Source organism: Eptatretus burgeri, chromosome 3 (genome assembly GCF_056783735.1).
Source record: "Eptatretus burgeri isolate ZD-2024b chromosome 3, Ebu_testis_v1, whole genome shotgun sequence".
NCBI classification, from domain to species: domain Eukaryota; kingdom Metazoa; phylum Chordata; class Myxini; order Myxiniformes; family Myxinidae; genus Eptatretus; species Eptatretus burgeri.
Window position 1 is genome coordinate 50,773,225 of NC_140963.1, and position 13,626 is coordinate 50,786,850.

At 43.0% G+C, this 13,626-nt stretch overlaps 1 protein-coding gene across 3 annotated transcripts in view; it reads right to left on the minus strand.

Annotated features, from left to right (window-relative positions):
- LOC147029849 (plasma membrane ascorbate-dependent reductase CYBRD1-like) overlaps positions 1-13,626 on the minus strand; it is a 77,549-nt gene that overhangs the window by 46,974 nt on the left and 16,949 nt on the right. For all 3 annotated transcript variants that reach the window (XM_085873258.1, XM_085873257.1, XM_085873255.1), the window contains exon 2: positions 6,582-6,790. In XM_085873258.1, coding sequence (XP_085729384.1) covers positions 6,582-6,790 — 209 coding nt within the window. The remainder of the gene's footprint in view (positions 1-6,581; positions 6,791-13,626) is intronic.

Consider the following 13,626-nt stretch of genomic DNA (forward strand, 5'->3'; position numbering starts at 1 on the left):
AAGTCCCTCATCTCTTGTCTCATGCCCCCCTTGCTGTACGTTGTGTGTTTACTCTCACATGAGCCTCGACAAGGTATACAAAAAATAAAAAATCAATCACTTTCACCCCAGAAACAACAGTCAATCTGAACCACGCTGGCCACTGCTCAGACGCCATGACCGAAGACGACTGCGCAGTTCTACTGCGCAGCTCGGTTAAAGGGGACTCAGCATTTTGGTGCGCGTGCACGAAATTATATTTTGAAAATAAATGCCAACGTTTACATTTCGGGTTTTGAAACTTTTGCACCTTCGGCGGAAAATGTATAAATATAAAAGGCTAAAAATGTGTTTTATATTTATATTTCATTTTGGCAAATATACCGTCGGCAGATCCGTAAACCAAATTATAAAATAACTAAGGCCTTAGTAATATAATCAAAAGCATTATTATGGAAAATAACATGAATTACACAGAAAAATCACCTTTCTGAAAATGTGACGGACCGGTGGAGAAATTTTCATCGGATGATATTTTCACTAATAGGGGGAATAAGGGAATGATACTTGGTCAGATTAATCACTTCCATTGTATTTGAGTATATAACCAACAACAATTTAATTGCCATGTTATTAGTCTAAACGATTGACTGAAATGCAAAATGTAACGGACCGGTGGAGATTTTCACTGGCCAAACCCAATTTGCCGGCCGAGTCATATCAGTTCCCTAATCCTGATGGGACCTCGCATAAAAGTTTACTATTACTCGAAGAAACTTTCAAGCAATATCATTAGAAAAAATATTTATTTTCTATCGGATTAGACTCAAGGGAATTTATAGGCACCAATAAGAGCCTTCTGGTATGAAAATGGTCAATTTCGACGGTTTCCGTCAGTTCACATGGATAGACCCTTTTCGAGCTGATCCAACTCTATTTTCAAATAATATTGGGGCTATTTGTCATACTGGGAACCAAGACTAGCATAAACAATGGAAATAATTATGTCAGCACTACAAGAAATATCATTCATTTACAAATGTGAAAATAAAAAAATACCTCCGAGCGGGAGGGCCGGTCATCTCTGCCAGAGGTCGAAAGTAACTCTGTGCCAGACTGGAATAGGGGCAGTTCATAAAGTACTGTTACGAATTCGCGCCCGTCGGCGTGCGGACGGCCACGTGACTCGAATCGCGGCACGTGGCCCACCGGACGGACAATTCAGTCGTGACCCTCTCGGACCAATGCCAGGATCGAGTCACGGGTGGGGGTTTAACCTCACCACGATCGTGCCAATTGCCCACCCGCGCAGGATAGAGTCGCTCGCCAAATTTGATCTACCTAAGTACCTGCGCGAATGGTCGACCGGGCGATTGCACCTCGCCGCAGGTCGACTCCAGACACGGGCCACTTGGGCGGCCCGTTCCGTGCTATCGGGATAACCGAGCGGTGTTATCGCCGACCTGGATGGTTCAGATTAATTACCGGGCGTATTAAGCCCACTACGAACCCTTTACGTGAAGCAGGATGGAGGGTCAATAAAGAAAAGACGAAGCGAAACGGGAAAACAGTTCACACAAAGCACATTTATTATCCGGCACACGGAAAGCACACATATACAGCCAAACAGTCAAAATGCACATATAGCAGTTAAAACAAAAGAAACAATGACGCAGAGTTACTACCGAATACGTGTACACACGGCAACACTTATACAGTTCTACTTTACAGACGGCGCCAACATACATTTTCTCAAAAGCAAAGGAAAGAAGCCACCCTCATAGACAAGGGGGCAGACAGGCCTGGAGGCCAACATGTGCGCGTGACCTGGAGGAGCGGCCAGGTCCGCGAGACCGGGGGGGTCCTACCCGCGTCCTCGTGACGTGTTGGCGGACGAGCCGCAGATGTGGCCACGTGGCTGTGCCCCGACTCCGTGCTCCTTGGCGGGTTTCGTTGGCACGACTTTTGGAGTCGGGTGGGAACGGGGCACCCTTTTTGCACTATCTCAGCACAGGGGAAATGGGGAATTGTTGATGCCCTGGGAGAGGAGAATGGCTGGCTGGCTTGGGTCCCGCGACGAGCGATCTCACACCGCGACCTCGTCGCTGACCGCCGTCCTTCTCGCCTCGGACCCGAGCTCCTTGGCCTCTTCCCACAACTCTTCTCCGCCGACTCCAGAACCAACTCTTCCTGCCACACCGATGACTTCGCCACCCGACTCCACTCTCTGCCCTGCCGACACACACTGCTACTGCCACACTCTTCCCCGATTCGCCTTGCGCTTGCCGTTTTATAGGCCGGCAGGAGAAAACAATATGCAAATATCCGGATCAGGATGACCTCGGGGGCGGAGCCACGCTCGCCAATTGGACGGAGGAAAAGTGGGCGTGAACCTCCCCTGATCCTAGAATTTGCATATATCGATTTCACACAGACGCGCCTGGAGGCGGGGCCAACCGCTCCGCGCTTGCTAATTGGACGGATCAGAAGTGGGCGTGCAGCGTTCCTGATCCGAATTCTTCCTCTGAAAGGCCGCTATTTGCACTCGCGGCTCGGTGCGTATCGCTGAACGAGCCCAAGACAGCCCGATGCTCAGTGTTCACAGGTGGTGTGGGAATGGCCATAGAAGGAGGGAGGTGAGGGTGGTGGAGGGTTTATCGGTGGTGGTTTGATGGTTATGGTGCCGTTTGGGAATGACGGTGATGCGATGTTTGCGGGATTGAGTTGTGAAGGTAAAGGTCGTGGCTGTTGGCATTGTTGTTGTTGTCTGAGGGTTGGAGCGTGGTTGCAGTTGGTGACGATGGCTGGCGTGGTGGTTAAGGTGGTTGTTGTGTGATGGTGGTTGAGACGTGGTTGGTTCAAAATAAAGATAGAACAGAAAAACGGCTATCTCAAAGCGTCGCAGCCCGAATGAATCACATAAATTCCCTCTAGACAACGGATTTGGGGCTAACTACACATGTACTTAGAGATATCTCACCTACGGGCCCTTCATGGTTAATGCGAATTTCCACAGCCGTAACAGTACGTACGCTCTACTTCTGGGTTTCAAAACCACCCACCCCCCTCTGTATGCAGGCTAGTGACCACTCACCCACCCCCGTATGCGCCTCATATCACATCACAATACTTGAAGATTACAACGAACTGTAGATTTCTCTCAAATGCATCAGTAATTATTAACTACGGTAATACAGTAATATGGAACAATTATTGACGTCCACGGATTCAACATCACGTTGAAAATGTTCCTGTGGACGGGGATATTTTTCCCCCTCGCGATGACAGGCTCACCTTCATCTTCTGAAACGCTTTCATGTAGTCCGACACCACTTTCATAAAGTATGTATGGAGCCGTCGTACCACCCACCCCTGTACGCAGCCCGTATGCGGGTTTTAAACCACCCACCCCTGTACGCAGCCCGTACGCGGGCTTTAAATCACCCACCCCTGTATGCAGCCCGTACGCGGGCTTTAAACCACCCGCCCCCCTCATACATCGCTAATCGCTTGCAAAGCCAGCAGTTCCTTATGAACCGATGTTTGCAAGTCATGACGATGCAGTCCCTAGCGGTGTAATTTACCTTTTTCTTTTAATATCACAGCACGCCATTTCTGAAAATAAAAGTACAAATTGACATTCAAGACAATGTTAATGTCATAAATGAAAGTGAGTGTGCATATAAACTTGTGTTCCATTGTTTTAGTTAAATCTGACAAAAGCTTCAAATGTAATATTTGTCTCGGAGAGTTCCGCTTCTTAATTGAATACTTTTATTTTTGTATGTACGTTATGAAAGGCCCACACGGGGAATCAGAGTGAAGTTTGAAGGGCTATAAAATCGGAACGAGAGCAAATTTCAAAAAAATGGCTCGTGTTGTTCTAGATAATAGTCCATAGCATCTGAATCATTAATAGCATTTGATCTCTCTTGATAAATGAGGGAGGAGATACGATTTGAAATCGACAATTTTCGCAACTTTGACAGGCTCGTGACCTTGACCTCGACCTTGGACGACCTTGAAAGTTATTTCGTTGTGCATGTCTCATCGACCTCTATCCATTCCACCATTCGTTATTTGACGTACGGACGGGCAGACAGACTTCGAGACTGGCTTTATTAGGTCATCTCTCTTGAGATGATAGAGATGACCTAAAAACAGGCCCTTATTGACAACGTCATTACAAATTCCCCAGAGTGAGCACATGAAGGACTCAATATAGACCAGGAAGACCATACATTTTTTTTTATAGATTTTCAAACGCTTGTTTAGAATATCTCCTCCAAAATTTGGTTTAGTAAACTATTTAGGCACACTGATCACTTTCTACAATGAGGGTTCCCTGAAACACTGTGGCTCATACTTCCCTGCGTTGGGCCAAAAGCATTCTGAGCACTAAGCAAGATATTACTGAAGATTAAATTGCAGAATAATTGCATGGCAGTGTTGGAAGTAAACGGCAACTCATTGGCCATTGAAACAGAGCTCCAGGAAGAGTACCAGAGGGAGGAAGACAATATATTGAAGATTGTGACGCGTAACAAGGACTGGTTAAGTCATCTCATTCCAGAATCAAAGCAAGCCAGCATGGACTGAGAAACAGCCCCCAACCTTACTTTAAAAAAATGAGACACGAAGATTTTACATTTAAAAAACTAATATAATAAAAACGTAGGTAATGGAAATGGTCAAGTGAACATAACTAAATAATTCAAGGTAGTTTCTTGGTAGTGGAGATGGTAACGTGCATTTAAATAAATAATTCAAGATGTGTGTTGGTAGTGGAGATGGGAATGTGTATATAAATAAATAAATAAATAATTCAAAGATGTGTGTTGGTAGAGGAGATGGCAAAATGTATATAAATAAATAACGATTCTCTAATATTATTGCATACATGTGCCAAATATACAAGAAATGTGTTTGGTCATTTTTGAGTTGAGGCTCTGAACGGACGAACGAAGAGGACCCAAAATATCAGCCCCCAAGCGGGCTGACGTCTGGTTGGGGCTAAAAATTAAATGTTTATCTGTCATTTGGAAAGTTTATGGCAAGTGTTTTGGGATCTTGAGTCATGCGGTGTTTCTTGATTGTGGGAAATGCATCAATACACATTACTATGTTGACTTGTTAGCGAGTAAGACAACTATACAGAGATGACTTCCAGGGGCTGACTTCACTGCAGGATGGAGCTTGTGTTCACATGACAATTGCGATAACTACAGTACTTCAACAGGAATGTATTCGGAAGTTCAAAGTCATCTTCCATACAATCCAGACTTGACTCCCTGCAATCTTTACCTTATTAACAACACTGAGAACACCTGCGTGGCACTAAGTTTCCGAATGGTAAAGGCATCAACAAAGTGCGTGTCCTGCAAAGGCGACAAAGATTACAAGGTGCAGACGGTATCAAGACATTACCAAGATTGATGGCACAAATGTGTACCATCTATCCATTGGGACCATACTCTGTGCAGAGCATTGGTGCTGCCTAAGCAGTCTCCTTGGCTATTGGGCACAATCCTGGACAGGTCGCCACTCCGACACAGTATACCAGCATGCTGGCACTCATTTTGCCAACCTCAGAAGGATGACAGGTAGAGTCAACCCCACCTGATATTAATTCAACAGCACGTGGGATTTAAACTCAGGATCCTAGGATCCCAAGCCCACCACTCGGGCCATTAAGCCAACACCAGGCATAATGTGTACCCTCATTCAACATAATCATAGTTTTGGGGGAGTAATCATAATATAATATTATGGGCGTAAGCCTGGAACTTCAAACACACTTTTCTCCGAACATATTCTGTTCATACTTCCAAAATCTTCACATTATGTGTTACATGTATTTCCGCAGGTGATAGCGGATTCAAAAAATCGAATATAGATAGAATTTTCAAAGAGGGAATCGATGACGTCGCAATCAGTAGCGTTCGGCAGCAAACTGACGGCTGGGTTCCAGATGACGTGCTTTACGTAACTAAGTCCATGAATTCAGGACGTTTGTTCAACTCAGCATTTACGACTTTTATCCTGCCATGTTGTTAATCTGTTGATGAAGGTAATATAGAAATGATGAATATGTCAAATTGTTCGTGTTACTCATCTGGCACTATGTGTCAAGGCCAACAATCTAAAGCGACTGGTCTCAAACGCTACCTTGGGCACACACCACCAATATGAACTGACATGTTGAATGCGATGCAAAACATCCAAAGAAACTACCGTAACCGAGTATTGTGATCTGGCCTGTCCCCCATACCCGTCGTAGACGGGTATTTGCTCGTGTAAAACTAATACAAGAACTTCAAAGACATCAGGACAAAACAATCAAGGTGAAGAATATGCGAGTTATCAGATTGCAGTGTTTAAACCAATCGATTATCCAGTTGCACTTTATCAATTGAATGCCACAGCAGAGAACAAACATGACAAAGAATTTCATCAAATAAGCAAATAATATATCACTCTTCAAAGGGACCCACGAGAACGCAGAAAGGCACTTTCGAAAATCTACAAATATGTCATAGGTTCACATGGGTACAAATAACATTGTGAAGAAAAAAAGTGAACAGAATGTGCAAGCTCGCTACCTGTAGAGTGAATAACAGAACCGCAGCAAGGCCGAACCAACTGTGCAGACTGTACATGTTGGGAATTCTCTTTGCATTATGAAAGTCGAACACAGCCACGAGGCCCACCACAGTCAGCAAGAAGGCGATTGCCTGGAGTCCAGCATGGAGAACCTTCCACCGGAACTTGGGCATAGCATGAGCACAAGGAAACCTATAGCTCAACAATGCTGACAAAAAGATGGTGGGGAAACAGAGGAAATAACAAAATAATAATAATTATAATGTGATAAATTCATTTACAGTATTCAACAATTCCACTGGCGAAAAGAAAGAGCTGGCAAACGAACTCTTCTACCTTCCTTAATTGCCTCCTTTTAAAATGATTGAGATGAAATGGTGTAAACAGACATTTGCAACCTGGAATAACAGTTAAGATTCATGCCATGCAAAGTGACAAACGAGCCACAAAGATCAATTTTAAGTGAACTTTGGTATAGTACAGGATATTAACACTATGCCAAATGGCAGAACACACTCTACAATTTTCTTGTTGGCAAAGGGGTGAAATGGGGCTGATTAGAAGCATTAACCAGAGAGTTGGTGTCAAAGCCACCCAACGCTCGCCTGTTGATACATTTATCGTTTTTAAAAGACTAGTCTAATAATATTTTTTATAAAGCATTGCAGTGAAGTCTGATCCAAATAATTTTAAAGCAATATATGGATTTGTATATTGTAATCAGTAAAAAATAGTGTGGTAGATTAAAAAACATTAAAAAGGAAATAACTTGCACCAAAAACTTTAACATTTTCACGCTCACGCTCACGCTCACGCCATGGTACATATTGCTATAGCTCTCTGTTCTTCGAAAAGGCGAGCTAAAAACTAGAGAGAGTTCATAGAACTTGTTACTCCATGCAGTGTTCAAGATATATATAGTGCTTCAATTTTTATGAAATAATGATTTTATAGACTGTTAAAAAAACATTACCAGAAGTTTAGCATAATTGAAGCAGTCTTATACACCACCCTATTTAGCATGTCCAAGTACTGCTAAAGGGAAGAGTTTTAAAAGTGCAAATGAGGTGATTTGTGTTTTACATTGTTCATGTCGTATATAATTCAATTTAAATCAAATAAAGATCGAAAAAGTCAGAAAAATTGATTATGGAATTTACCACGTTTTGCCGCCATTGACGCAGGTATATTGCACACCAACCTAACCAACACATTACATTCATCATTTGCGCTTGTTTGTGTCCTTTATGACGTCCTTAAAAACAGTAAGTTTCCTGGTTGGAATGATTTTCAATTTTGTTTGACTGCCACACAGGCAGACATAGTAAAACAATTATCTCACTCCTCTGTGCGCATGTGCGATCGGGATGAATTTTGAGACAAAGTAACTGCTAAACTGCAGGTTTGTTTTCCGATTCATGTTCAAAATACAGCATCCCATTTAACATTTTAATTCTACATAAATAAACGCACTCAGTTGAAAAGAAAATAAAAATAAAAAAGATAACATGTTCACCTGGTTACCACCAGGTGGCATTTGTAACCTTCACTCGCACATTATGTGTGAAAAGATAGACAGACAAACAAACAGCAAAGATGTCGTGCAAAGCACGATCCTGGTGAAATCCAAATCAACAATAGTTTCCAAGATGGAATTTTTCTTCAGCATTTGCAGATTGCCAATATAAAACTCCATTGAATCATTTTCTTTCGAACCAAATAAGCAATCATCAGTCCTTCCGGCAATGAGTCAATTAACATTTCTTTTGTTTTCTCCCTCCTCCTCCGAGGAAGCTCAACGGATCGTTTTGAAACTCGGCATGATGATTCTTGATGTTGACGTGCAAAAACTTATGGAGCCCTTTTTAGCTCGCCTGTTCAAAGAACAGAGAGCTATAGCGATAACCCTGGTGTGAGCGTCAAAATGTTTAAATTTTTGGTGGAAGTTATTTTTTCCTTTCTAATGTTTTTATCTACCACACTATTTTTTATACGCCCGATATATATATATATATATATATATATATATATATATATATATATATATATATATATATATATATATATATATATATATATATCGGGGCGTATAATGTGATACCGGTCGTCCATCCGTCTGTCTGTCTGTCTGTCTGTCTGTCCGACCGTCCATCCGTTTCTGTCCGCACTCTCACTCCCAAAGTTTTCAACTTACACGTTTCATATTTGGTACATAGGTACAGACTGTGGAGACGGTGTGTCGCGACATACATTCGTCATCTGAAGTGGTTGCCATGGCAACCAGGATGCTGTTTTTCATCCGTTCCTGTCCACACTCTAACTCCCAAAGTTTTCAACTTTCACGTTTCATATTTGGTACATAGGTACAGACTGTGGAGACGGTGTGTCGTGACATACATTCGTCATCTAAAGTGGTTACCATGGCAACCAGGATGCTGTTTTCCATGTCGTAGCACAATTCTGTATATACCTTCTTGTTCGGGCGTATATTGTGCTCACTTGCGCTCTTGTTACTGATTACAATATACAAATACATATATTGCTTTAAAATTATTTGGATCAGACTTCACTGGAATGCTTTATAAAAAAATATTAGTTATTAGACTAGTCTTTTAAAAACGATAAATGTATAAACAGGTGAGCATTGGGTGTCTTTGACACCAACTCTCTGGTTAAATTTCCATCCAGGTGGTGAGATAATTAGCTAATCAACTCAAAATGCAATCTATGTTTATATGTCCATCACATATCACAAGATTCCGTCATCGAAGTTTCTTCATTATTTAATTTTAACCTATTAATTTAACCTCTCCATTCAATTTGATCTTTATTATTATTTAATTTTGACATCTTAATCATCATTTAAACTCTTCTTCTTCTTCTTTTGGCTGCTCCCGTTAGGAGTCGCCACAGCGGATCAACCGTATGATCCGCATAGTGATTTGGCTTAGTTTTTACGCCGGATGCCCTTCCTGACGCAACCCTGGTCGCCTCTTACGACACAGGGGTATGGTACACCTATTTTTACCTGGGGCATACACCGGGCCCAGTACACTGGTACTCACTTCGCCGACCTCGGAAGGATGACAGGCTGAGTCAATATCCTGGTGTATTAATTCAGTGGCCCAACGGGGCTTGAACTCAGGACCTTTTGGATCCCAAGCCGCTGCCCCAACTACTGCATCAACACCAGGCTGAACCATCATTTAAACCTCTTCGTTAAATTTTAACCTCATCATGTAATCAATGTGCTCTTGCTTTGAAGAACAGGAAAGAAAGGGGGGTGGGAGGACAGAGTTGGGGTGGGGCAGAGGGGACAGTCCTTTTCCATCATTTTTTAGTGCCTTCTTGTCCTTTTAAAACCCTTTCGATACTTTGGACCCCTTCAGACTCCTCAATACCATGAAGACTCCTTAAGACACCCAAAATATTTAGGACCCTGAAACCCTCCTTTTCACCGAATGCAGCCTGACTATGACCACCCTCCATCGAGAGACGAGTGCCTGTCCAAATTGGGACTATTCATTCCTTATGAATTCAAAGATGAACTCGTCAGAGATATTCACAATATGAAACTCTTTGCCTAATTTGGAGATTCTAGTTGTTATCGTTGTCCAGTTATTCTGCAGATAAACAAACAGACACGAGATCATCGTAATATCATGTGTTTGGCCTACGGGCTGCGGCACAAGTAACAACTCACTCACAAGTCACGGATTGTTTACAACGCATATATCACAAGGAATGAAACAGAGAAGCCATTTTCTGTAAACGATATTCTCATGCCAAAATGGTTTCTGGGTTGCCTCAATTGCCTGCGCTCTTGTATTTTGATGTCGTGAATGCAGGTTCAAATCTCAACCTCACTGGATTTAGCAAAGGTAAACCGCCGAGTGTTCATTGCTATGTGACCGTATCAGTGGACTACCCACAGCCTCGTAAATGGTGAGGCAACATGTTATCAGCACAAACTTAACTGATTGAATTCCAAAATATATATATTTGGTATTTCATCGTTTTGATCTATGGAAAAGTAAACACAGTAATAAACAAGAAGGGCACTCGGTAGAGCACATACCTCTGCCACAAAATGCCTGATCCATGAGAACATATGGGGCCAAAACATTTTTGAAATATCATGCTATCTAGTACTAGATCGTTTTTGGCCCTATCTCTCAATGGTGAAGAATCACTTTAAAAATTAAATAAATCTCGTATCCAGATCCGGATTCAGATCTTCACCAAAATCAATCCAATTCAAAATCAATCCAAAATCAATCCAAGATCTTCAAAAATGTGTCCACCAAGTTTCATCCGAATCTGTGCACAACTTAAGATATCGTGTTATATATCAATTTAGCCCCATCTCTCGATGGTAAAGAATCACTTAAAAAAAAATTATCAGATCTAGATCCGGATTCGGATCTTCACCAAAATCGAACCAATTCTACCTTGTCACACACCGAATATGTCCACAACTTGAGATATCGTGCTTTGTTTCATTTATGGCCCAATCTCTCAATGGTGAAGAATCACTTTAAAATTCTAGTAGTCGGATCCGGATCTTCACCAAAATCTAATCAGTTCATCCTTGTCACACACCCAACCTGTCCACAAACAGACAGACAGACAAACAAACAAGCAGACAGACAGAAAGGGGTGAAAACAATCTCCTTCACCTTCGGTGGCAGAGGTAAAAATATTGTTTTGGACCTGGAGTCGCAGGGGTATCCTCAGTTCTCCCCGGACTCACCTGGAATCGAGGCTATCGTACAGGAATAACTTTGCGTCGTTAATCGACCGCAAACGTTAATAACTTGATCACGTGACACAGGGTCCTCGTCTGACAACTGTTTACTGAGGAACAGGTGATCTCCTTATCGGGGAATCGTGCCCTCGGCGATTGTGTTGCTGTAATCTTTAATTGGATCTTGATTAATGCAGCCGAGCTTTCCGCTAGCACAATGCTAGACTGATGAGAGCCAATTAGTTGGGGAATTGTAACGTCCTGGCTAATCTATATGCTGACATTGCTGGACCAATGGAATAAAGGACAACCACGGGCAGATTGGAAATATAACAAGAATAATTTATTTACAATGAGCGATGAGGGGTACGGAAAGGAGGGAAAGAAACTCAAGGGCTTTAATGGTGTCAAAGGGAAACTGAGGCAGGAAAAGGGGAAATGCAATGAAAAGAGTAATCAAGGTGTGCATCTTACCATAATTCACCGTCTGTCTGTCTGTTCCCAGGTACCGCAAAAACGGCTGAACCGATCGCAACCATTTTTGGGGTGTGTAATGCTGGGACCCTTTGAAGTAAAATCGGCATCAATATAATAACATGATCCCCTTGACAGCTCCCGTAGGGAGCGGGTACTTCTTGTTTACAAAAAGGAAAGAAAATGCACAAGTTGCAGACTTAGTTTAACCTATGCCTTACCTACCAGATAACACAACAGGGTAATCATCAGACCACACACACATGGCGATACAAAATGGGAGGGGCAGGGTGGCCTCAGCCTACTGGTACGTATGTCACCGTCACCCTCCCCAGCTTGGTACTGCTCTCCAGAATGGCCCTGACATTGCTCTCCACAAACGAGGGTACATGAGCTCCGTCGGGAGCATGAATCAAAGCATCCAGGACCAGGGAAGAAGCGAGGGCGATGCAGAGCTTCTGGGACCAGGACAGAAACAAGTGTGACGATCAGGGCAGAGAGAGAAAGAACGAGGCACCGAGTGCAGCTTTATAGCCCCTGGGGCAGGTGGGGCCAATGAGCCACACGCCAGATCTTTTGAGGCGGTCTGGGACCAGCTATTGGGCCATATCAGATTTTACGAGATGACCCCATGCCAGCCATTGGAAGGTTCCCCCGCAGTCCCACCCATTCTGCTGCCTGATAAGATATTCACTCATTTGGTCCTTCCGGCTGTCGCACGGAGCGCACTAAACATGGGCAATCGCCCCTTTACCCCCATGCTCCTGGGACGAACCCCAAACGTCCAACAATGTCCATGACACAAAGCCAAGGAATGGGGCAATCATTGTCGGGAGGCTGCAATTAAATGGTAGTGTCCTGGTTCGTTTATCGGTCATTTTTGGTGGAGGGACGTGAACAGGGATTAGGAAAACAAAATACAGTACAGGGGTAAACTGCAATAAATTACATTACAGGGTAGACGTCCATACAGATGAACAGACAAACAAGGACTTTGTGGGGCTTTAAACAAAAAAGAGGGGTTTGAGAATTTGGCACGCGTTCCAGAATGCTGGTGTTATTCGCACACGATGAACTGAACGCCATGGCAGTAAAACATGCAAGCCCTAAGTGATGACGGCAGTCACGGTACACGTCATCACATGCTGATGGCTCTATTATCCTAGCAGGTTGAGAGGGGGTGCTAATGACCAAACCCAACACATTTAATTACATAATAACCCTCATAGGGAAGGTGCTATTCTTAACGTTCATTAAGGAAATAACTATTCGAAGAGGCTACTTGCTGTGTGCGTTTCAATTTCGGCATATAAAACTGCAACAGTGTGGGGTGGCCATAAAGTCTGGAAACATAGACAATATTGTCATTCTGTTACAGTTTGAAGATGTCCTTGACGAAAGATGAACGCGTTGAGGTGATACTGCTGAGTGGGTGAGAGAGCTGGTCATATCGAAGGATAGCAGAGCACTTCAACACGTCATCCCTGAAAAGCTGCCGTCTCCCACAGCACAGTGGGGAAGCTGGTTCAAAAATTCAAGGATACAGGCAGTGTGTTGGACAAACTCTGTTGTGGACGACCATCCGTATCCGACGAGATGAAGAAAACTGTCATGGCGAAGGTGATCGCCAGCCCGAAGAAGTCAACTCAAATGTCATTGAACATGTCGTGTATTGTAATGTAATGTCAATAAACCATTTATAATGTATATTCATGTATGTTTCCAGACTTCATGGCCACCCTGTATATTTGGTATTTCTTCACGATTACAGTTCATCAGGTTTTTTTTTTAAAAGGCTCAGCCAACTTCAAACAGGGCATGTT